Source organism: Cyprinodon tularosa, unplaced genomic scaffold, assembly GCF_016077235.1.
Source record: "Cyprinodon tularosa strain WSP-4 unplaced genomic scaffold, ASM1607723v1 ctg192, whole genome shotgun sequence".
NCBI classification, from domain to species: Eukaryota; Metazoa; Chordata; class Actinopteri; order Cyprinodontiformes; family Cyprinodontidae; genus Cyprinodon; species Cyprinodon tularosa.
This window is the reverse complement of record NW_024038688.1, coordinates 1,274,992-1,296,347: the sequence shown is the minus strand read 5'-3', so window position 1 is coordinate 1,296,347 and position 21,356 is coordinate 1,274,992. Positions and strand designations below refer to the sequence as shown.

The 21,356-nt window shown below is 38.2% G+C and overlaps 2 protein-coding genes across 2 annotated transcripts; both read left to right on the top strand.

The window, feature by feature from the left end:
- The first annotated feature begins 8,104 nt into the window (after window positions 1-8,104).
- Window positions 8,105-11,018, top strand: LOC119782406 (GTPase IMAP family member 2-like). Its single transcript, XM_038283356.1, has 4 exons — window positions 8,105-8,695; window positions 9,164-9,220; window positions 10,263-10,358; window positions 10,966-11,018. The coding sequence occupies exons 1-4, from the start codon at window positions 8,107-8,109 to the stop codon at window positions 11,016-11,018; spliced, it is 795 nt and encodes a 264-aa protein (XP_038139284.1). The 5' UTR covers window positions 8,105-8,106.
- Window positions 11,019-15,761: 4,743 nt separating this feature from the next.
- LOC119782405 (GTPase IMAP family member 9-like) lies at window positions 15,762-21,122 on the top strand. The gene is made up of 2 exons (XM_038283355.1): window positions 15,762-15,849; window positions 19,098-21,122. Exons 1-2 carry the CDS (start codon window positions 15,762-15,764, stop codon window positions 20,393-20,395), a joined length of 1,386 nt encoding a protein of 461 aa, XP_038139283.1. The 3' UTR covers window positions 20,396-21,122.
- The last annotated feature ends 234 nt before the right edge of the window (window positions 21,123-21,356 follow it).

The following is a 21,356-nucleotide window of genomic DNA, read 5'->3' as shown; positions in this document are numbered from 1 at the left end:
TGCTCCTCCGTGTAGCCCACCCCAAAACATTACAGGTGCTGGTCATAAAATTAGAATATCATGAAAAAGTAGATTGATTTCAGTAATTCCATTTAAAAAGTTAAACTTGTATATTATATTCATACATTACATACAAACTCATATATTTCAGATGTTTATTTTGTTTAATTTTGATGATTACAAATGACAACAAATGAAAATCTCAAATTCATCATATCAGAAAATTAGAATATTACTGAAGACCAATAAAAACAAAGGATTTATAGAAATGTTGGCCAACTGAAAAGTATGAACATGAAAAGTATGAGCATGTACAGCACTCAGTATTTAGTTGGGCCTCCTTTGGCCTGTATTACTGCAGCAATGCGGCGTGGCATGGAGTCGATCAGTCTGTGGCACTGCTCAGGTGTTATGATAGCCCAGGTTGCTCTAATAGTGGCTTTTAGCTCTTCTGAATTGTTGGGTCTGGTGTATTGCATCTTCTTCTTCACAATACCCCATAGATTTTCTATGGGGTTAAGGTCAGGAGAGTTTGCTGGCCAATTAAGAACAGGGATACCATGGTCCTTCAACCAGGTACTGGTAGCTTTGGCACTGTGTGCAGGTGCCAAGTCCTGTTGGAAAATGAAATCTGCATCTCCAAAAAGTTGGTCAGCTGCAGGAAGCATGAAGTGCTCTAAAACTTCCTGGTATGTGGCTGCGTTGACCCTGGACCTCAGAAAACACAATGGACCAACACCAGCAGATGACATGGCACCCCAAACCATCACTGACTGTGGAAACTTTACACTGGACTTCAAGCAACGTGGATGAAGTGCCTCTCTTCTTTTCCTCCAGACTCTGGGACCTTGATTTCCAAAGGAAATGCAAAATTTACTTTAATCAGAGAACATGACTTTGGACCACTCACCAGCAGTCCAGTCCTGTTTCTCTTTAGCCCAGGCAAGACGCTTCTGACGCTGTCTGTGGTTCAAGAGTGGCTTGACACAAGGAATGCGACAGCAGAAACCCATGTCTTTCATACGTCTGTGTGTGGTGGTTCTTGAAGCACTCACTCCAGCTGCAGTCCACTCTTTGTGAATCTCCCCCACATTTTTGAAGGGGTTTTGTTTCACAATCCTCTCCAGGGTGCGGTTATCTCTCTTGCTTGTACACTTTTTTCGACCACATCTTTTCCTTCCCTTCGCCTCTCTATTAATGTGCTTGGACACTGAGCTCTGTGAACAGCCAGCCTCTTTAGCGATGGCCTTTTGTGTCTTGCCCTCCTTGTGAAAGGTGTCGATGGTCGTCTTTTGGACAACTGTCAAGTCAGCAGTCTTCCCCATGATTGTGTAGCCTATAGAACTAGACTGAAAGACCATTTAAAGGCTTTTGCAGGTGGTTTGAGTTAATTAGCTGATTAGAGTGTGGCACCAGGGGCCATCAATTTTGAACCTTTTCACAATATTCTAATTTTCTGATATGATGAATTTGAGATTTTCATTTGTTGTCATTTGTAATCATCAAAATTAAACAAAATAAACATCTGAAATATATGAGTTTGTATGTAATGTATGAATATAATATACAAGTTTCACTTTTTAAATGGAATTACTGAAATCAATCTACTTTTTCATGATATTCTAATTTTATGACCAGCACCTGTATATAATTATATATTAAGGTTCAGTCATGTCTGAAAAAAGGCAACGAAGAAGTGAAAACTCATTTAGTTCAGTCAGGTTTATTCAATGATGATTATAAAATTAATGCGTGCTTATGAAACATTTTTGCAAGGGGATGCTCCACTCCTGTCTCATGATTCAGTCAGGAGACCATCCTGCCTTGTCATTCTGATGGAGCATTCTGTCTTTATGAACTGATCAGTTGTTCTGTCAGAACAAATACTGTTTTGTAACCATGTGTTATGTTCTGTTAATAAAAGACGGCTGCAGGAGGGGATTCGGAGAAGGAAAGCTTGAAGTTGGGTCGGGCTTTTTCTTTCTGCTCCTGCAGAAGCTGCTTGAATCTCTTTCCTGTGCAGACTCAATTTCAATTTATTTGCAAACCTACATTTTCTTAATCCAACAAGTTCCGATAAATCCAAAGTCAATAAAGTGATCAAATTAATTTATGTACGACAAGTTTCCGAGCCAGAACTAAGGGAGACGCCGTGCTGAGAACGGTAATGTATTCTTCATAATGTATTCTTTATGGTACGCCAGTATTTATAACAAAGGTGAATCACTGTCTCCCAGACATCTGCGGTTATATTTTTTATATTTATAAGTTTTAAAAACAAAGCAGAGTGTGTATGACATCATCTGTGTGCGCCGGCTACCATTCATTCATCCTGTCCACTGAACTGCTAATTTTTCTCACATGCCTGGAAGATGTCTGGTGCTACTACCACAGATGATCTCGCTCTCCAAATGGAATTGAACGATTCAGATTAGCTCGCCAAATTAATAGAAGGGTTAGAGCGTAGCCGCCTGTGGCCCGGGCTGCCTTTCACAACTTCAGTCCAGTGCACGGATGACATCATACACACTTCGCTTTGTTTTTAAAAACTATAAATATAAAAAATATAACCGCAGATGTCTGGGGGACAGTGATTCGCCTTCATGTTGCCCATAGGAAGATGTTACTTGGATATAACCTATAACGGAATATCTTCAGAACAGCTCCAAATGACACAAAACTCATATGGGTGAGTAGAACATAATGTAATAATGTAAAATCAAGGGCCCAATGTTAAAAAAACGGCATTCCCCTTTAAGTTTCACTATATTGAAAAATATATTTTTTGTAAGTAACAGGACTATAAAATAAATGGGGTCTGCTTTCTTAAATGCTGGATTGAATCTATATTCATTTAAGTTTTTACCTTGTTGTAAAGTAAATTGCCACGAGCACATGTAGAGAACACATGTAGCAGACTGTCGATAGCTCAACGCCAGAGTGTTTGCCAGTTTTGGGTACTCTAGCAAAGCTGAGTTCAACTGAGTCTTTGGTTTCCCTGAGTCTAACATTTTGTCTTTTGCCTTTCGGCAGGAATTCATCCTGCATATTGGATGTTTGGCCTTCTCCGCCGGAAGGATTGTTTGAGTTTCACACTGAGCTGGGGCTTAATCTCCATACGTCCTGTTCAAGTTCTCCTGGAAATCTAAGTGGCAGTCCGCTCCATTGCTCCTCAGGAACCAACCAAACCAAAACCTGCCCACTCTCCAACAAGCCCCTCAATCTCTGGAAAGACCTACACCGACTGGATTCTGGGAAGAAGCCTTTCTCCGCAAACGTGAGTCTTGTTTGTCTCTGTTTTTGCAAGATGTCGTTCAAAGTTCCCACGGACCCTGAACTAACCCCTGTGAACTTCCCTTCTCACTTTCAGTTCCGGTTCACCAGCTCTCTGAGCTCCCCTGAATCCAACCCAACTGTACCCAACCTCAATAAACCTGTCAAACTTTTACTCTGGTTTCTCTGAGTGGTTTTCTGTATGTGGGTCAGATCTCTTAAAAACATAATGTCATGGACAATAATGGTTGATAAAGTGAGCAGCTCTCATTTACTTCAATAAAGTTTTCTTTTCCTTTCGTCTCCCAGGTGTTTTTAAATTTCCCAGTGTACGGCTGAGCTTTTCAAATAATATAAATAGCTCAGCTTAGTTATTTGAGGCGTCATGTTAGTTAAACATTGACTAAGCTCAGCTTCCTGCCTGCCATGCTGACAGATGAGCAGAATTGTATTTCAGAGCAGACATACTCGTTCATCAACAGGCAGGGAAAAACAGTAAAGCAACTGCTTCACATGTAAGGTAGGTGAATCCAACTGTAACATTTTAAAATAAAATATTAAAAAACACTACAGTAAATTCAATCTTATCTTTTTTTGTAATTTGATAGAATCTTTCATTAAAAAGACATGCAGATTGGACTTTTTTAACTGATTCCTCTGTTTTCAAGCACTTTTCAATGTTTATATTCAGTTCTGTGTATTTAAATGACTACTTTGATACTTTTATTAGTTTACTAGATTTTATTTTACCTCAACAACTTTATTTAGCTTTTATGCTTTCATGTACTTTTGTCTTTAAAGCTACAGTGTGTAATAATTACAGGGATATATAGTCAGAAATGTAATATATTATACATAACTATGTTATTTATCATCATCTACGAGCTCAGCCTCTTAACCTTAATATTTGCGTTGCCTTAGAATTTGTTATTTATAATTACATAGGAGCGGGTCTCGCAGCCATGGAGGCAGACATTTTTGCGCTACGGCAGCGCAGAGCCAACAAAGTAGCGATTGCGAGATCGCCAAAACGTCACAACGATGTAGAAAAAATAACGGGTATATTAAGTCTACATGAAATCTATACCCTACACAGACTAATGAAATACTATCTGTAAAATTATCTATGTAAACAAACCTCATCACTTGAGAAGGTAGGTGATGCGGACGTCGTGGAAGACATTTTGTCCTGTAACGCTCGCCGTACTGTTGGGGGGGACAAGTGGTGGGGGGAGATGTTCATGTTGCTGTGGTCTGCAGTCTGGACGTTAGATGTCGCTGAAAATTACACACTGTAGCTTTAAATGATTATATTGATGCTGTTACAAAGAACAGTCTTATCTCTTAACATCCTAAAACATCTAATATTTTTGCCTTTTTTGGGGGTGACAGCTTCTGATCTCAGATTCTAACAAAGTGTCATCATGGCTTCTGCATCCTGTAAGTTCATTTAAAGATAATAATGAATAAACTGCCTTGGATAATAACAATGATGATTGTTTTACATGACAGTTTTCAGAATTTTTTTTGTGTTGAGAGTTTTTTAGATTTTGCATCCTGATTAGTTTCAATGTCTCAAAGTTACCTTTCTAGGACTATTTTTTTGGCCTCTGTTGAACTAGATTCTTCCCAGCAGGAACTTCTGATATGTGTTCACGCCCTGCACTATAACTATGATTAAATCATATGGTTTATATTGGAGTCAACACTGGTTTGACCCATGGTGGTTGTAACAGATTAACAGTTTTATTGTTTAGCGGAACATACATTCGTAGAACCAAACTTTGCCCTGCAGAGGTGATATAAAGCCAATTTACAGACTGAAAGACAAGTAACTATGGGAATGCGGCAGAAGATGCATTTTGAGTTGTTTTTAATGCAAATCCTCCACCCACCCCACAACCCAACACGCACACACACCCACCAGACAAACAAACAAAAAATAATTATGTCTGTAATGAGTTATAGTGTGTATTTACATAAAATTTTTAGCTAAGTTTAAGTTACAAACACCTTAATAATGTCTTTGTGAAGTTATTACTCATGTTTCTATCTTTTCATCAAATTCTTTGCTGCTTATTGTCAAATATTCTGCTTCTTTCTGCAGCCACTGAACCTAAGCTGTTTCGGAGTAACAGCAGTGCCTTCTGTCCCCCTCAAAGTAAGATGCACAGTAAACCTTTTTTGACTGTTCTCTTTAGAATTATTATATATATATATATATATATATATATATATATATATATATATATATATATATATATATATATATATATGGTGATGGCTAACCAACCAGACATCGTGTTGATCGACAAACAGCAGAAGAAGGCAGTAGTGATAGATGTGGCAATCCCAAGCAACAGCAACATCAAGAAGAAAGAACACGAGAAGCTTGAGAAATACCAAGGGCTGAAAGAGGAGCTAGAAAAGATGTGGAAAGTAAGAGCAGCAGTGGTGCCAGTGGTAATTGGAGCACTGGGGGCTGTGACCCCCAAACTGGGAGAGTGGCTACAGCAGGTTCCAGGTAAAACATCAGAGGTCTCTGTCCAGAAGAGCGCAGTCCTAGGAACAGCTAAGATACTGCGCAGAACCCTCAAACTCCCAGGCCTCTGGTAGAGGACCCGAGCTTGAGGATGACACATACCACCCCACGAGGGGTGAGAAAACAGTTTTTATATATATATATATATATATATATATATATATATATATATATATATATATATATATATATGTGTGTGTGTGTGTGTCACATGTCATTTTATGTAAATAATGACATTTACAAACAGAGAAGGCAAGTTTGTTTACATTGTTGGAGCAAGATCATTGAAAGTCCTGCACATAAAAAAAAATTCAACATATTATGCTGTGGTATATAAATTATTAATGAATGAATTATTAATGAAAATGTATAGTAGAGAGAACAAAATAAGTAAAATATGGGATGTTTATACAGACAGTAAAACAATCATTATTAAATCTGACCTCTGCAATCTAAATTATTTTGTTCTCTTTAAATCACACCTAAAATCTCACCTGTTCAAACTCGCCTATAAACTGACATCATTCACTTCTTCTGTTACACAGCTGCACTTTGAATTAAAGATTAAATTGAACTTTTTTGAGCTCACAATTGAGAAATTAACTCTCTGCATTTAACCCACTGCCACTGTTTACCACCTGGGGAGCAATCAGGGGTTAAGGGTCTTGCTCAGAGAGCCTGATGGGCAGTATGTGGGAGGGGGTTTGGAACTCACAACCTCAGGATTCCAAACCCTTTACCCTAACAACTAGGTCCCCACCCCTGTTTTCTTTTAGTCATTTTTAACTCTTTTTTTTTCTCCCTTCATGAGTATTTTTATTGCAATCTCACTATTGGTATTGTCCTCCCTTACTTTCTTACAGTGTTCTTGGATTTCTGGAAATGCAATTTAATAAAAATATTTTATCATTAACAAAATAAGGAAAGTTAGTTTACAAACTTTGACTAAAATGTTTAGATAGCACAGTGAAAGGAAACTGAAGGCAACAAATACATTTTTAATTACGATTGGAAGCAGCGAGTTTGATCTTAGATTAATGGAGGATAAGAACTAAAAACTGCATCTCTGTGTTGGTTCTGTTCATTCAGAATAGACAAGTGCTGTAAGACCTGAGAGTTCTGTGCATTCGATGCACCAACATAAAGTCTGTTGTGATTTTTTGTGTGTGAATTATAAACAAACAGAAGTCTATTCTCTGACATACAGGAAGCCAGAGTGATGACTTTAGAACTGGGATGATGTGCTCCAGTTTCTTAGTTTTAGGGAGAATTTCTGAATCAGCTGCAGCAATCTGATCAAAGGCAGACCTGTGAAGATGAAGCTGCAGTGATCAATTCTACTAAATATTAAGACATGAATAATTTTTTCAAGATCCTGATGAGAAATTAGTCCTTTAATCTTGATCATGTTCTACAAGTGATAGAACGCTGAATTTGTTCCTGTATTTAAGCGGCTCCAAAGGTTCAGGTCCGACCTCCATCAAAGCACCCAGATATGGATTCGTAGTGTTTAGCTTTAATGACTGGAGCTTTGTTCACACTTTTAAACCCTCTTCATTTGGTCCAAAAAATATTACTTCAGTAGATTTATGCATCTCCTAGATTAAGACTTTCAACAAACCATGCATTGATTTCTTTTACGCATTTACTCGGTGCTTGAATGGGTTCTTAGTTACATGTAAATTATTGTAATGTACAGGTGTTTGTTATCTAAATAGGTATGCTCATTTGGGTCATTGTGTAATGCAGTCTGAGTTAGGGGAAGCATTTTGAATAGAAGAGGTCCTAAGATTGACCGTTTGGGAATGCCACAAAGGTCCAATAAAAGTAGGACTCTGGTTCTTCCCCAGTCTGTCTTATATGGACGTCATTGAACTTGATAAGACCAGTCTCTGTTCTGTTGTAATAATTGAAGCCAGACCGGGGAATATCAAAGTGGCTAATCATTGTTAGGAAGGCAATAAGCTGTTGAAACGCACCTTTTTTAAAATGTATTTTTGATGAACATGAGGTTTGTCATTTGACTGTAGTTCTACACCAGCAGCTTGTCCATATTACAATTCTTAACAGGGTTTTACTTGCTGCTTTTATGGCCTGGGGAAAACATCTGAGGTAAACATCTGGGGTAAATCATGTTATGAAAGGCAAAGCTTTCCTGAAAATAGCTGTTGGAAAAACACTGAGAAAACATGAAGCAGAGCTTAGATGGTGAAAATTATTTAGTAATTTGTTTATGAGGAGCATTTATCTTTTAAAAAATAACTTTTTCCTTTGTTTTTTCAGTGTCTGAGATGCGGCTTATTCTGCTGGGCAACAACTGGTCTGACAAGAGTTCGGTTTCTAATTTATTACTGGGTCCAAATATGTGCAACAAAACTGAAGATCCAAAGACCTCCAGCAAAATTTTGGGAAGGATTAAGACAACAAAAACCGTTCTAATAAACACTCCAAATCTGCTTAATCCAACAATCTCTGAAGACAAACTTAAAGAACATGTGGAACATTGTGTGAGTCTCTGTGCTCCAGGACCTCATGTGTTTCTGTTGGTTGTTCAGCACAACATCACTGACCAACAAAAGAAAAAACTTTGTAAGATCCTTGAACTCTTCAGCGATGAAGCATTTAAGTGTTCATTGGTACTTATCTCGAAACCTGGATGGGAAACTTCAGCTCCAAATTACTCGTCTCACCAGCGACCGCTGCAGGATCTGATCACAACGTGTGGAGAGAACTGGGTCAGGCTGCAAAACAACCCTGAAGGACTGCTGCTGAAACTGACCCTCATTTTGAGAAAGAGCAATGGAGACCATATTGTCTGTGGTCGTCCAAGCCTTGAACCCGTTAAAGAAACTCATTCACATTTGGATTCTTCAAGCCATGGTATGTAAAAACACATTAACACCTTAAAGCAAATACAAAAAGGGAATCTTGAACAATTTGAGACTTTACAGCTGACAATCATTTTTATTTTTTTCTGATTTAACTTTCATTGGTTTGTTGCATGAAAAGCTGGATGAAATTCTGCAATATTGAAAATAGCAATGCCTGATTTACCTGATTGGGTTAACTTAAAAAAATAACTTAAAGGTATAGTGGGGGATTTTCATGAAGTTTACATAATATTTAAGAAGCTGATGAATTAAAATAAAATCTAAAATAATTTGTTACAGATGAATCAGACCAATACAATGTTGAATTTCTTGCTGATGAAGATGGTAAGATTAAACTCAAGACTTCTCATACCATGTTTTAATAGTACACAAATGATCAGAAATCTCTTTTTTTTTTTTTTGTTGTTGTTGTTTTTATAGTTTGATTGTGACTTACAGAAATTTCCTGTTTTTATAGAAGATAATCTTATAAACGATCGGCAGAACAGCAGCCCGGAGTTTCTTCCCTCAAAATGTAAGTTTTTGTTGTTTTATTTTATTTTAATTTAATTTAATATTTTTGCTTTTTTTCCAGGCAATTCAAATGTGTTTAATTTTGTAGTTTGGACCTAAGCCATTCAGTGATTTATGAATTAGCAAAAGTATTTTAAATTCTATTCTCTAAGAAACGGGGAGTCAGTGGAAAGACTTTAGAACTGGGCTGATGTTCTCTGCTTTCTTAGTTTTTTCTCTGCTTTCTTAGTTTTGGTGAGGACCCGGGCAGCAGCATTCTGGATTTACTCCCTGAACCATTGTTTTTTGGCAGATCTGTGAAGACACCACTGCACTGATCAATTCTACTAAACATGAACACATGTTTTAGTTTTTGAAGCTGAGTCATTAGTCTTTCTTTCTGTGTCATTAGTCCTTTAAGTCTGGAAATGTTCTTCAGGTGATTGAAGGCCACCTTTGTTCCTGTCTCTATGAGCCTCTGAAGGTTCAGGCCTGAGTGGATCCCTTCACCCAGAGTTAGAGCCTGATTGATGCTTTGTAGCTGGATTAACTGAAGCTGTGTTAAACTTATGAACACCCCTCTTTTGGTCCAAAATGATTACTTCAGTTTAAGTCCATAGATAATTTTTTATATTCCGTAAAAGTTCAAAAAATCCACTGTCTTTATAGAGACAAGTCTCTATATAAGACTCAAACTCACTGCGGATCCAGACATTTGAATTGAGAAAGCTTCCTGAAGAGGTAGCGAAACGTCTTCAAATCTTGGAAACTAAGTCCAGTGGATTTTTTGAACTTTTACAGAACTATGACTATGACCGGGATGACTGAGAATCTTCATCAGCATAATTTTTATATACTTCCACATTTGATAAACATTCACCTGCAAAACTGAGAATAATAATAAAAAGTAATATGGCAAAATAAATATGCCTCTGGATTATTTAATGCCATGGGTCTAAAATGCTTATGAAAATTTTTAATTTAAAATGGAAACAGACGGGAATAAGTTAAAATATTGTCTTATGAGAAAATGTATTGTAGGTTTTATTATTGTTATCTTCCAGTGCAGCAGTGGCCTCCACCAGTCCAGACTCCTGCTAAGGAGACTAAGAAGCCTGAACCAAGCAGCAGCCAGAAACCTTTAAAGTCAAAGTGGGAAGGTAATAATCCTAAGTTTAAATAAAAAAAACTTTTCTGATTTGAATTTTCTGAATTAAATATAAACATTCATCCATCCATCCATCCATCCATCCATCCATCCATCCATCCATCCATCCATCCATCCATCCATCCATCCATCCATCCATCCATCCATCCATCCATTTCCCACCACGCTTATCTCTCCTGAGGTGTGCTGGTGGCTATCTCCAGCTGTTAGAGGGCGAGAGGCAGAGTAAATATAACTAAGTATTTTTTGCCCATGACAAACCCTCCTTTTCTTCCTCCTGGTGTCCGATTCAACATTTACAAAACTGAAACACAAAACTCAACCTTGATCAAAATCCTATATTATCTATTAGCACGATTCTATCATTTTACACATCTAAGGTCAGAGAAAGAACACTATTACTATACAGTACCAAAGTAACACACAGGTATTAATTTAAGATTAAAAGTTTAAAAGTTACCTCCTGATAGAAGCAGAGACAGTTTTGTGTCCCAATCTAGTCTGAGCCTTTCTAAAGCTTTCCAACTGAGGTATGATGAGCCAAGTCTTTGTTTTCTTTCAGGTCCATCTCTCTTTTTTTCTCCTTTTGGGCTGTTCAGCTCTGTATGCAGTGACAGGCAGTGGTATCGTAGTATCTTCTCCGGTGCTTTGACAGCTGTACTGTTTAGTTTACATCCCCTGTCCTACATGTTCTGAATAAGCTACTGCTTAACAAAGGCTCTTCTCCTTGTTATGCTATTGACAGAGAAAAACTGTTTTCAGTTCCAGCTTATTCTTACTAATATGCCTGATAAGGCTCAACACCTCATTCTTTGAGATGTTTGATATAGAATCGTCCGCTAAACCATTTCATCTCTAGCTGTAAATCTAATCCCACTTTAAAGGTGGATTTCAGCCACAAAGATGAATTAGTTTAAATACAGTCCATTTAATTTCAATTGTATAGTTTTTTCATATTGGTCATTGTCTTTAAGCTTTAAAAAAGAAGGGGAAAGAAATTAATTCCCTTGTGAAGTTGAATTCAATTATTTGACCACATTCAAAACTTCAGAAATGTAAGTTTACCTTTAAAGCAATGAATCCTTTGAAGCTATTGTGAAATACAGGTTCAGGAGGGTTTAATGTTGATTCCTAATTAACACTGTGGGTATTTTCTTCTGTTTGACTTAATGGTTCAGGTTCTTCTGTTAAGCATTATGTTGACTACATAAATATCATATGGCATCGTTTTTTGTTTTAAACTATTTTTACTTTTTAAAATGTTTGCAGCATATTTTATTTCCAAACAAGAACGGGTAAAAACTGTAACTTTGCAACATTTTCTTTCATGTTAGTTAGGAGGACATATTTCATTGCAGCATCAATAATAATGAAGTTAAACAACTGCCTTGGATTGGATTGAATGATTGAATGTCTGTATGCTGTGTTTGTGTTCTTGCAGTCCTTCAGCAGGAGCTGCAGCCACCGGTCCCTCCTTCTGGTAGTGAAAACAATATACCGATCGGTGGCGTCAAAGCTATTTTGACAAAGTTGCAAGGTAAGATTTGTTGAATATGGTTTTCCCAACGTGGGGTTTTATCCTGTAAATCTTATCTGTAAGATAACTAAGTATCTTACAGATACTTAGTTATCTGTGAGATTACAGACTCCACCATAAACAAAGCCTTGGTTTCAGGGTTAAAGGTCAACAGTGAAAACCACTATGGTAACATGTACAGATGTTACAGTTTCTAGATTTAAATTATTCTTTTGTAATTCCGTAAAAATTTCAAAAAATATCCACTGGACTTGGTGTCCAAGATTTGAAAACGTTTCGCCACCTCTCCAGGAAGCTTTCTCAATTCAAATGTCTGGATCCGCAGTGAGTTTGAGTCTTATATAGACAAGGCCTTGTATTGCTTGGAAACATGCAAATGGTAACCGATGAATGGGGCGTTTAGTTCCATCGTTAGCCTGTAATATCTGAAACCTGTCTATGATTCTGAGGGTCGGTCGTTAAAGGGGGGGGGATTGCTGTTAAGGGGGGGATTGTCTCCTGTAATACCTGAAACCTGTCTATGATTGTTAAGAGTCGGTCGTTGAGGAGGTATTGGTTACCGGCTGGAGCGGGTAGGTCCCTCGTTCCTCTGTGATGGGGTGGGGTGTTCGGTGATATCTGGGAGGGACAATGTCTATGATTGAATTGTATGTTTTTGGAAGCTGGAGTCTGAGTCCACCACCTCTGTTTAAAGTTGTTGTTTTTTTTTTTTTCTTTTGTAATTGCATTTAGTGTCCTGTTATGTTGGGGTTAGTATCTTAGCTCTTATTGTGGGACTCTCAGGAGCAAATCTTGGATTATTCATGAAATTTATCAATCAATAAAGACTTTATTAAACTCCAGATATGAATTTTCACTTTTTTGTTACAGTATTCTGTTATTTCCAGATTTTTAGAGCAGAAAATTCAGCCTTTAAATTAAAGAAAGGGAGACCTATTGCTGTTGGGGCGAAAGTGGCGTTGGATGTAGGAGTTTGCCCTGAAATCGAAGGGTTGACGATTCAAGACCCAACTCCGACTTTCAGTGTCGTTGTGTCCTCGGGCAAGACACTTCAGGGATTTTCTTTCTATAGAATGCCCTTTATGTGCTCCAGAGGGGCATTATATATGACATCCAACAAATATAGATTAGACTAAAAGGTTCTGAGACTTGTTAAAGATGAATTCATTTTATAATATTATTTTTTGTTACTGGTCATATGTGTATGGTACAAGTCAGCCAAAGGCACTTTGCAATGCTTGACCTATGATGACCTGAGAGTGTCTTTCTTACATGTTAATGCTGTTGTCTGGGGTTGAACAATGACATTGAGGCTTAAAACTTTGGAAGAGGCACCTCCTGGCTGGATGCAACATTTTTGGGCAGATTGGAAAACATTTAGTAGATCTGGGCCACTTTTGCTGCTCCCATAGTTATGGTCCAGAAAGTAAGCCTAAGACAAAGAAGGCAAAGACTTCTTCAGTAATGTTTGCTTATATCAATGATTTTGTCAAGCAATTTTGTGTTCTTGTAGCCTCTGCTCAGCCTCGGCAGCCACAAAATCCATTTTCTGTCAAAAACAAGAAACCAGAACCAGGAAGCCGGAATCCCTTCATGTCAAAGTTGGCAGGTAAGATTTTTGGATTGTCTTTTGAAAGGTACCCATGGATAACAGTAGGGAAAATTAAGATTAAATCTCATTCAGTGATAAAGATTTGTAAGAATATTATTCTGTTCCAATTCGATTAGATTCAGTTTATTTATATAGATTCGATTCACAACACATCATCTCAAGGCTCTTTATAGAGAATTCAACTAGATTATACAGTCAGATTGTTTTATATTTTCTGTCAAAGAAAAAACAGCTGATTGCATCGACTTCTGGACTCTTCAGCAATCCCTCACACCAAGCATGCTGGTAGTGACAGTGGAGAAGAAATCTCAATGTTCCAAAAGACAAAGTAATATCCTTCTGCTGCCAGAAAAAGATGTATAACTTACAAGCTCTACTCTGCTCCATTTTAACAATGATTTTTCAGCGTACCTCATTTTAGGCACACCCATCATTGAGGAGTTAGAAAATAAATCCAGAGGCAGTTTTAGAAGAAAGAAATTATAATCATTATCAATCAAAATAAAGTTCTATGTATCTTATACTAACATTTTAGATTATTTTTTATTTGATTTGAGTCCCTGAAGACTGAGGGTTTAAAAACAATGATGAACACATTAAACCTGAAAATAATTACGGTTAATGCTGTAAGTAATACAAACTTTCTGTCCCTATTTTTGAAAATAAATCAGAATTTTCTTTCTGAAGTATTATTCTACACTGAAAGGTTTGGGAGAACACCCAAATCAGGTGGTTAAGTAAATAAACAGTTTTTACTAAAGAAGAAAAATGAAAAATAAAACACGCAGAATAATTAGAGCCCATAGGCTTATTTGACTAAGCAGAATTAGGAATTGAAGGATATGATCAGTGCATCCTGGTTTTAAAGGCCAAGCCTGATATAAGTAATCAAGCTAAATGCAGATCTACAGCTTTCTTCGAGAGAACATGAGGTTGATCTCAGATTCATTGATTTAGAAAACAAAAGTGGATCAAATTAATGAATAAATTAACTAAAATACACATTTCTTGAACATTTTTGTTTACAACATAATTTAAGGAGTAACTTTCTCAAATGAACAGCTATTAACCTAAAGATGAACAGTGGAAACTAATATTGTAATTTGTAGATCTCAGATGTCATACATTTATATTGCTCTATTAGCCTGGCATCCAGTTTTAATGCTGCGTGAAGTGGAAGCTCAAATAGGTCAGAATATCTGAAAAGTCCAGACTAAATGCTTTATTTTGATTTTGTGAAATAGGACACAGACATCTTCAGGCTCAAGTCCATTCTAGTCAACATGCAGAAGCAGCTTTTAGGTTCTATTCTCCACTAATCTAAGGCAAACTTAGAGAAAACTGTAAAAGTGATGAAAGCAGCGTTTGTTCTTCATCCTTGAAGAACAAAGAAGGTAGCATCCTCTATTAGAGGCAAAGGTCACACTGACTTCTCAGGATACTGGATTTAGGATTAAAAACAGAAAAAAATTAAATAAAATGGAAATGTATAATAAGGGAGGATTTAGGATATAAGAGTCATTAATCGACTGATGTACATCAGTGAAAGAATCTGTCATGAAAGGTCTATGGACTTAACCCACATGCAGAAACACCACTGGAAGCAAAGTAAAAGTTTAACAGGGTTTATTATGGAAAACACACAGAGTAAATGAGAACAGGTTCTGGTGCAGGTCCGGGACTGGTTTCACTGATATCTGAGGAGATGAGTGTTTGGTTAGCCAGGCAGTTAGATGGCTTGACGAATGAGTTGAATTCTGAAAGTACCTTGAAGAGGTTCAGACAGATCCTTGGAATGGGGAACCGGTTGGGTCCAGAGATTGTGGGAGTTGCAGAGAGCTCAGCAGCAGTAGCGTCTAGCTTCTGGCTAGTGAGTCTTAGCCGTGGGTTTTGTTCCTAGCTCTTCCCTGAGAGCTGAGGGAGGAAATCCAGACTGAGATCTTCAGGTTAGTTTCCCAGCTCTTCCATGAGAGCTGAAGGAGGATTCCAGACTAAGACCTTCTGGTTTGGCTTCCTTGGGCAGGCAGGCAGGTTTCCAGGTAAAGCTCATCCAGAGCTTCAGACCTTGGTCAGGCTTTCTGTGAGTAGAAAAGATAGAGGCAGGTTAGAATTTAGTTTCTCTCAAGAGTCTACTAAAATCTACTAGATAAACAGAGGCTAGGGTTTGCTAACCAAACTTGGTCAACACTGCGGCGTCGAAGGAAGGTCTGGCTGCTGCTTATGAAGGAAGGTCTCCTGATGGGCTGATGAACTTCAGGTGTTCTGGAAGCTCCAGCCCAGGAGACCCACAGCGCTCTCTGCTGGAGACAGATGGTGGATCTCCGGATCCCAACAGTAACCCCAGTCACTAACAGAAAACATAAAACAGAAGAGGATCCTCGGCGCACTCTGGTGGGCAAGCCTCAGGATCCCAACAGCATTCGTGGGACAAAGAAACTGAAAACATGAATGAATACAATAAGTGCTTTTTGGTTATAAGGTTACAAATAAGATTTCTTTTGAGGGGTGAATCCAGGGTAAAGTCTAACTGCATCAAAGCTTACATCAGAGGTAAAGTTTTCTTTTTAGTTTACATTTAGAGTATTTATCTTTGGTGAAGAGAGACTCTTTCAGAATGATTTGAATTATTTATCTCTTTAGAGTTCCTTGAGATGATATGTGTTGTGAATAAACTGAATTGAAGGAAAAACTGTATTTCATGCTACATATAAGACCGTAGCCTACTACTCCTAGCCCATAGTCAGCCTTCAAATCCCAGAGGACCACAGCCCAACAGCCAGCAACTAAACATGCTGCAACATGACCAAAGCCCCTTTTGCAGTTGAATTATCTACAACTTCCCAGGTTTCTGCTTTCATCAGGCAGAATCTACAGTATACAGATTAAGTTGGCTACAGATGCCTAAACTAAATAAGAGAAACTGAACAAAGCTCTACAACTGTTCCTGTTTAGGGGTAAAGTTGTTAAATTGTTCACTGACAGCAAATAATGTCTGTATCATTTGAGTACCTGTTGCAGCGCCACCTAAAGGCTGTTTTGTGATCCTATAGCATATCAGCAGACGCAGCAGCAGCCAGCAGTCCAGGTATCTGCGGAGACTAAAAAGCAAAGAAACAGCAAAAACTGGGAAATATTAACGTCATCATTTGAAGGTAAGATTTTTAGATTTGTGAATATCTGAAAAATTACATAATAGAGAGTATCAAAAGGTTTTATTTTTTATTAACTGTATTAAAATGTCCATATTCTTATCCAAATAAAGAATAATATAGATTATTTACACATAGAACAAGATATTTTAATGTTTTATTTCTTGTAATTTAGTTGATCATGAATTACAGATATTAAAAGCCTTAACTTCAGTCTGAGCAAGTTAGAATATTATGTAAAAGTCCATTATTAAAACACATAGAGTCAAAACAACCTCAGCTCAGGTACGATGCACATCTCTAGCATGGATTGGGTCTTTTTTCCTCCTTAGGATTACAACTATTCTTCTGACCAGGCTAATCCATGGACCCTTTAACTGGTTTTGGGAATGTAAAAAGTCTTGATATCAGTAAGATTGAGTTTGGGTGGGGGGGGCTGAGATTTAACAGGAGGTTGAGTGATACTGCCTAGAAACATTCAGGCTCGCCTCCACACATAGCCTGGGCTCTGGAGCCTAACCCTTTTAGAGAGGTGCGGCCCTATTAACTCTAGAGTGGCCCACAGGCAGAAGTGAAGGACAGGGGTGGTTCAACTTGTGTCCCCCCAGCTCAGTCATCTCTTCTTGCAGTCCACCCTGGTTGACTGGGGGCCCATATCCATGTGCCATCAGCATGTGTAGAGGGCCCTGTTTGATAGGAGCCCCCTCTGGGATTTCATAATTCCACCAGAGGACCTTTTGAACATTGGAGCAGCTCTATACCTTCTGCAGGGTGCTCAACCAGTCCACATGTTATTTGTGGACATTGAGAAAACATTCAACCATCTCCCTTATAGTGGCCTGTGGGGATGCTCCAGGAATGTGGAGTCAGTGGCCCTTTATTAGCTATCATATTAGTCTAAGTTTTTACATTCCCCCGTAGTAATAAAATCTGGACCATGACATAATGGGATCCCAGATACAAGCCCCGAAATAGCCTCTCTCCGCAGGGCGGACAGGCATTTTCCTTAGGGAGATGGTAAGGTGCTTGCCCATCTGGGTGGGGTTTAACCTGACTCCGCCAGAGGGATTTGCTGGATTTGCTCTGCATATCCATCTGGAAACCTTCCGTTGAAGTAATTTTGGGAAGGGGCGAAAATACTGGTTAGCTGATTGGCCTATGTTGGTGATAGATGGGCCAAATAAACCAATCAGATCAACGAAGCATATGACGTACTAACAGAGTGACGACGAAAACACAACCACATGCCAGGCACAAGCCAATTGATAGATCAAACTCTTGCCGAAACCAGTCGGGAGAAGAGCAAAAACATCTTTTCCTCTGAGAAAAGCCTCCAGAGCAGTGTTTTGCTCTTCTTTCAGTGAAGAAATACTCTGTAATTCCGATAAAACTTGCTCGATAGCCACGCTAACGCTAGTTTCATCGGCTGAAGCCGCCATGTTCTTTAGACTGAACTGTCGCGCTTCTCGTTGCGTCACACCTCAACCCGCCTCAAAGCCAACGCTGATTGGACGTTCGTTTGGTGAACGGCTCCAAATTTTCTTTAACAGAAAGTAGCCAGACTGATCTGCGAGTGAAACCTTGAAAGCTCGCGAGATCAGGATGGTCTCTAGAGGCTAGGTGAGGTTAGAGTAGAGCAATTTCTTCTCTACATTGGAAGAAGTCAGTTGGGGTGACTTTGATATGTTTCTAGATTCCATATGGATGTCTCCCTCAGAGGACGTTCAAGGCACATTTCAATATTATGAGGCCTAGAGGGCAGCCCAGGATATGCTAGAGGGACTCTTAGCTGGCCTGGAGGGCCCCAGGTTCCCCAGAGGACCTGGAGGAGGTGTTTGGGGAGAGGGAAGTCTGGATGTATCTCCTGAAACAGCTGCCTGTGCAACCAAGTATGGGATCAGCAGAAAACCAGTCTGAACATTGTCCACTATTATGCACAGGACCCATTACCTTCCATTACTGTTTTATTTGCTGTTAGATTAATATTATACTGGTATGTAACATAACTATAGTCATGTAATTCAGCTAACTTCTAAAAGAAATATAATACCAGCAGAACAGTAATTTAAGAGATTTTAATATTGACAGTAAAAATCAAAAAACAGTGGAAATGTGAATCTATACATGCACACATTTTTATTTGGTAGGTGGATTATTTGCACTATTTGGGCAGTTTAGTGCCAGATGGAACAAGTGTGGTTTTCCTTAATTTGAGAGAGAGTAGTTATTTTTTCTTCAGTTTTTGCTAAGTATTTTGAGATGTGTTGGTTGGCTTTTTTTTACTAATCGTTTGAAAAATATCAAAAGGAATGCAAATTTCTTTTTCTTTCTTTAATCTATGTTATCATTTATTAAGATTAACAAAATGACATGTAACTGTTAGTAAGATTATTTAGTTGTACTTTTTTAGATTTCCTGTTATTGTTTTCACAGGCGTAGAACCAAATCCAAACGATATCAGAATTGTTCTGATAGGGAAGACTGGCAATGGGAAAAGCTCATCAGGAAACACCATTTTAGGAAGAAAAGAGTTTGATGCCAAATCAAGTCAAAACTCAGTTACAAAGCAATGCCTGAAGGAAAAGACTGAAGTAGACGGCCGCTCAGTTTTTGTTGTCGACACACCTGGTCTTTTTGACAACAGTTTGAGCCATGAAGAGATTAAGCATGAGTTGATGGGGTGTGTTAATTTTGTTGCTCCAGGACCACATGTCTTCCTGCTGGTTGTACGGATCGGCAGATTTACACCAGAGGACAAAGAGACATTAGAAATGATCAAGAAAATCTTTGGGAAGAATTCAGAAAAGTTCACCATCGTTCTTTTAACTGGAGGAGAGTCATTGGAGCAAGATGGCCTCACCATTGAAGAATACATTAGACGGGAATGTGGAGATCTTTTCAAGCAGCTGGTTGCTGACTGTGGAGGAAGGTACCATGTTTTTAAAAATCAGGATGTAGACAACGGTACTCAGGTCAGAGAGCTGATCAGAAAGATTGACACAGTGGTGAAGGAAAATGGGGGAAAGTATTTTACTAATGAGATGCTGCAAGAGGCGGAGGCTGCCATACAGAAGAACATGAAGATTATTGCAAATGAAACAAGTCATGAAATAAAGGCAAGGGTGGAAGAACTTGAAAGAAAACTGGCAGCTGAACAACAAATGTGGAAAATAAAGCCTGGAACGGCTAAAACAGAAAATCTGCGACGAGGAAAATTACAGGAGGACTGGAAGAAAAAGATCAAGAACGAAAATGAGCAGAAATATAGAGAGGAAGAAGAGAAAAGGAAGAAAGCTGAAGAAGAAATAAAAAAGACAAAGAATGAGCTGGTAACAGTGGAGAAAAATATACAATCAGGATTAAAAAGTCAAGTTGCTGAACGATCCCTTGAGATAAAGAGACAAGACCTGGAAGGAAAACTAAACCTGATGGAGAAAGAACAGCAAGAGTCTTTGGAGAAGAAACACAGGGAAGACAAACAGAGAAATCAGAAGGAGGAGAGCGAAATGGATAATCTGACAGAGGAATATGGAATATATGAAAACTGTGAAGATTATGAAGAAATAATTCGAAGAGAACTGGAGGAAGAGTATCAGAGAAAACTGGATGAGATTAAAAAGAAATACATGGAAGAAGTTAGAAAAAAAGCAGAGATGAGGCGAAAATTCAAAGCCTTTGATGCTATGCTACCAATCCTTAAACACGTTGACAAAACATGCAAACTCATGTAATGAGCTTTGTGAACAAAGTGTCAGATGTTTAGCTTCCTGTTTGTTTCCGAATATTTCACAGGAGTGTCATAATATTTCATCAAACATTTTAGATCCAAATCTTAATGAAACTCCGAAATCTGGTTGATTAAATAGAAGAGTAGGTTCATCATATGCAGACAGTTTATTCCTCAATGCTGCTGTTCAGGGGTTGGTTCCTGATCAGAGGAAACTTTCTGCATGTTCTTCTTTTGTCTCCACCTCTTACTGATAATAAACATGACTTCATTTATTGAGTTCGGAAAAAGCTAAAGTGTCGTTTAAGATAAACACATGGTAATGGTTATACATTATGAGCTCTTATAATTACATTAGATTTGTTTCTTTTTAAATGTAGATAAATAGAATATGTAAACTTTGTCATTTCATTGTGTTCAAGCATTTAATTTATGTCTGTTCTCAGCGCAGGACGGTGAGCAAAAAGCTGTTTATCATGAAAGAGTTAAATTCTCTCCCTCTGAGAATGTGAACAATTGAGTTTGAAATAGACTTTACTTCTGTATGATAATGTTTCTTGACTTGATTTGTAAAGCACCCACTGTAATCAGACCCTCATGGCATCACTGTGGGTGAAATGTTTTATGGTCGTATCTGTAAAAAGTCCAGAGATTGAAACAAACAAGAGAAACCAGTATAATGATGAATCAAGTGAAATAAACACGAATCCAAGAATCAATGTCCTATGGAGTCACATTTATTTACTTAGAGTTCTACCAGTTTTTTTTCTCTTTCACCATAACCCACAATTCAAAATTGGCCTGGGCCAGATGTGGCCCACATAATGCACTTACATCTGGCCCACATGCCCCAGTGAATGATAGAACTCCACTGGCGCAGGTTTAGTTTTCCAGAGGTGACGCATGTGTGGCCAGAACCGGGCCAGACGTTGACCAACTGAGGAAATCCAAACTGGCCCATGTAT

Bases quoted from the DNA above. Each gene is read 5' to 3' on its own strand.
- LOC119782405 (XM_038283355.1), top strand. From the start codon at position 15,762: ATGAACTTCAGGTGTTCTGGAAGCTCCAGCCCAGGAGACCCACAGCGC. The intron at 15,850-19,097 runs GTAACCCCAGTC...TTGTTTTCACAG, and splicing joins TGGATCTCCGGATCCCAACA to GCGTAGAACCAAATCCAAAC.
- LOC119782406 (XM_038283356.1), top strand. From the start codon at position 8,107: ATGCGGCTTATTCTGCTGGGCAACAACTGGTCTGACAAGAGTTCGGTT. The intron at 8,696-9,163 runs GTATGTAAAAAC...CTGTTTTTATAG, and splicing joins TTTGGATTCTTCAAGCCATG to AAGATAATCTTATAAACGAT. The intron at 10,359-10,965 runs GTAATAATCCTA...TGGGCTGTTCAG, and splicing joins TTTAAAGTCAAAGTGGGAAG to CTCTGTATGCAGTGACAGGC.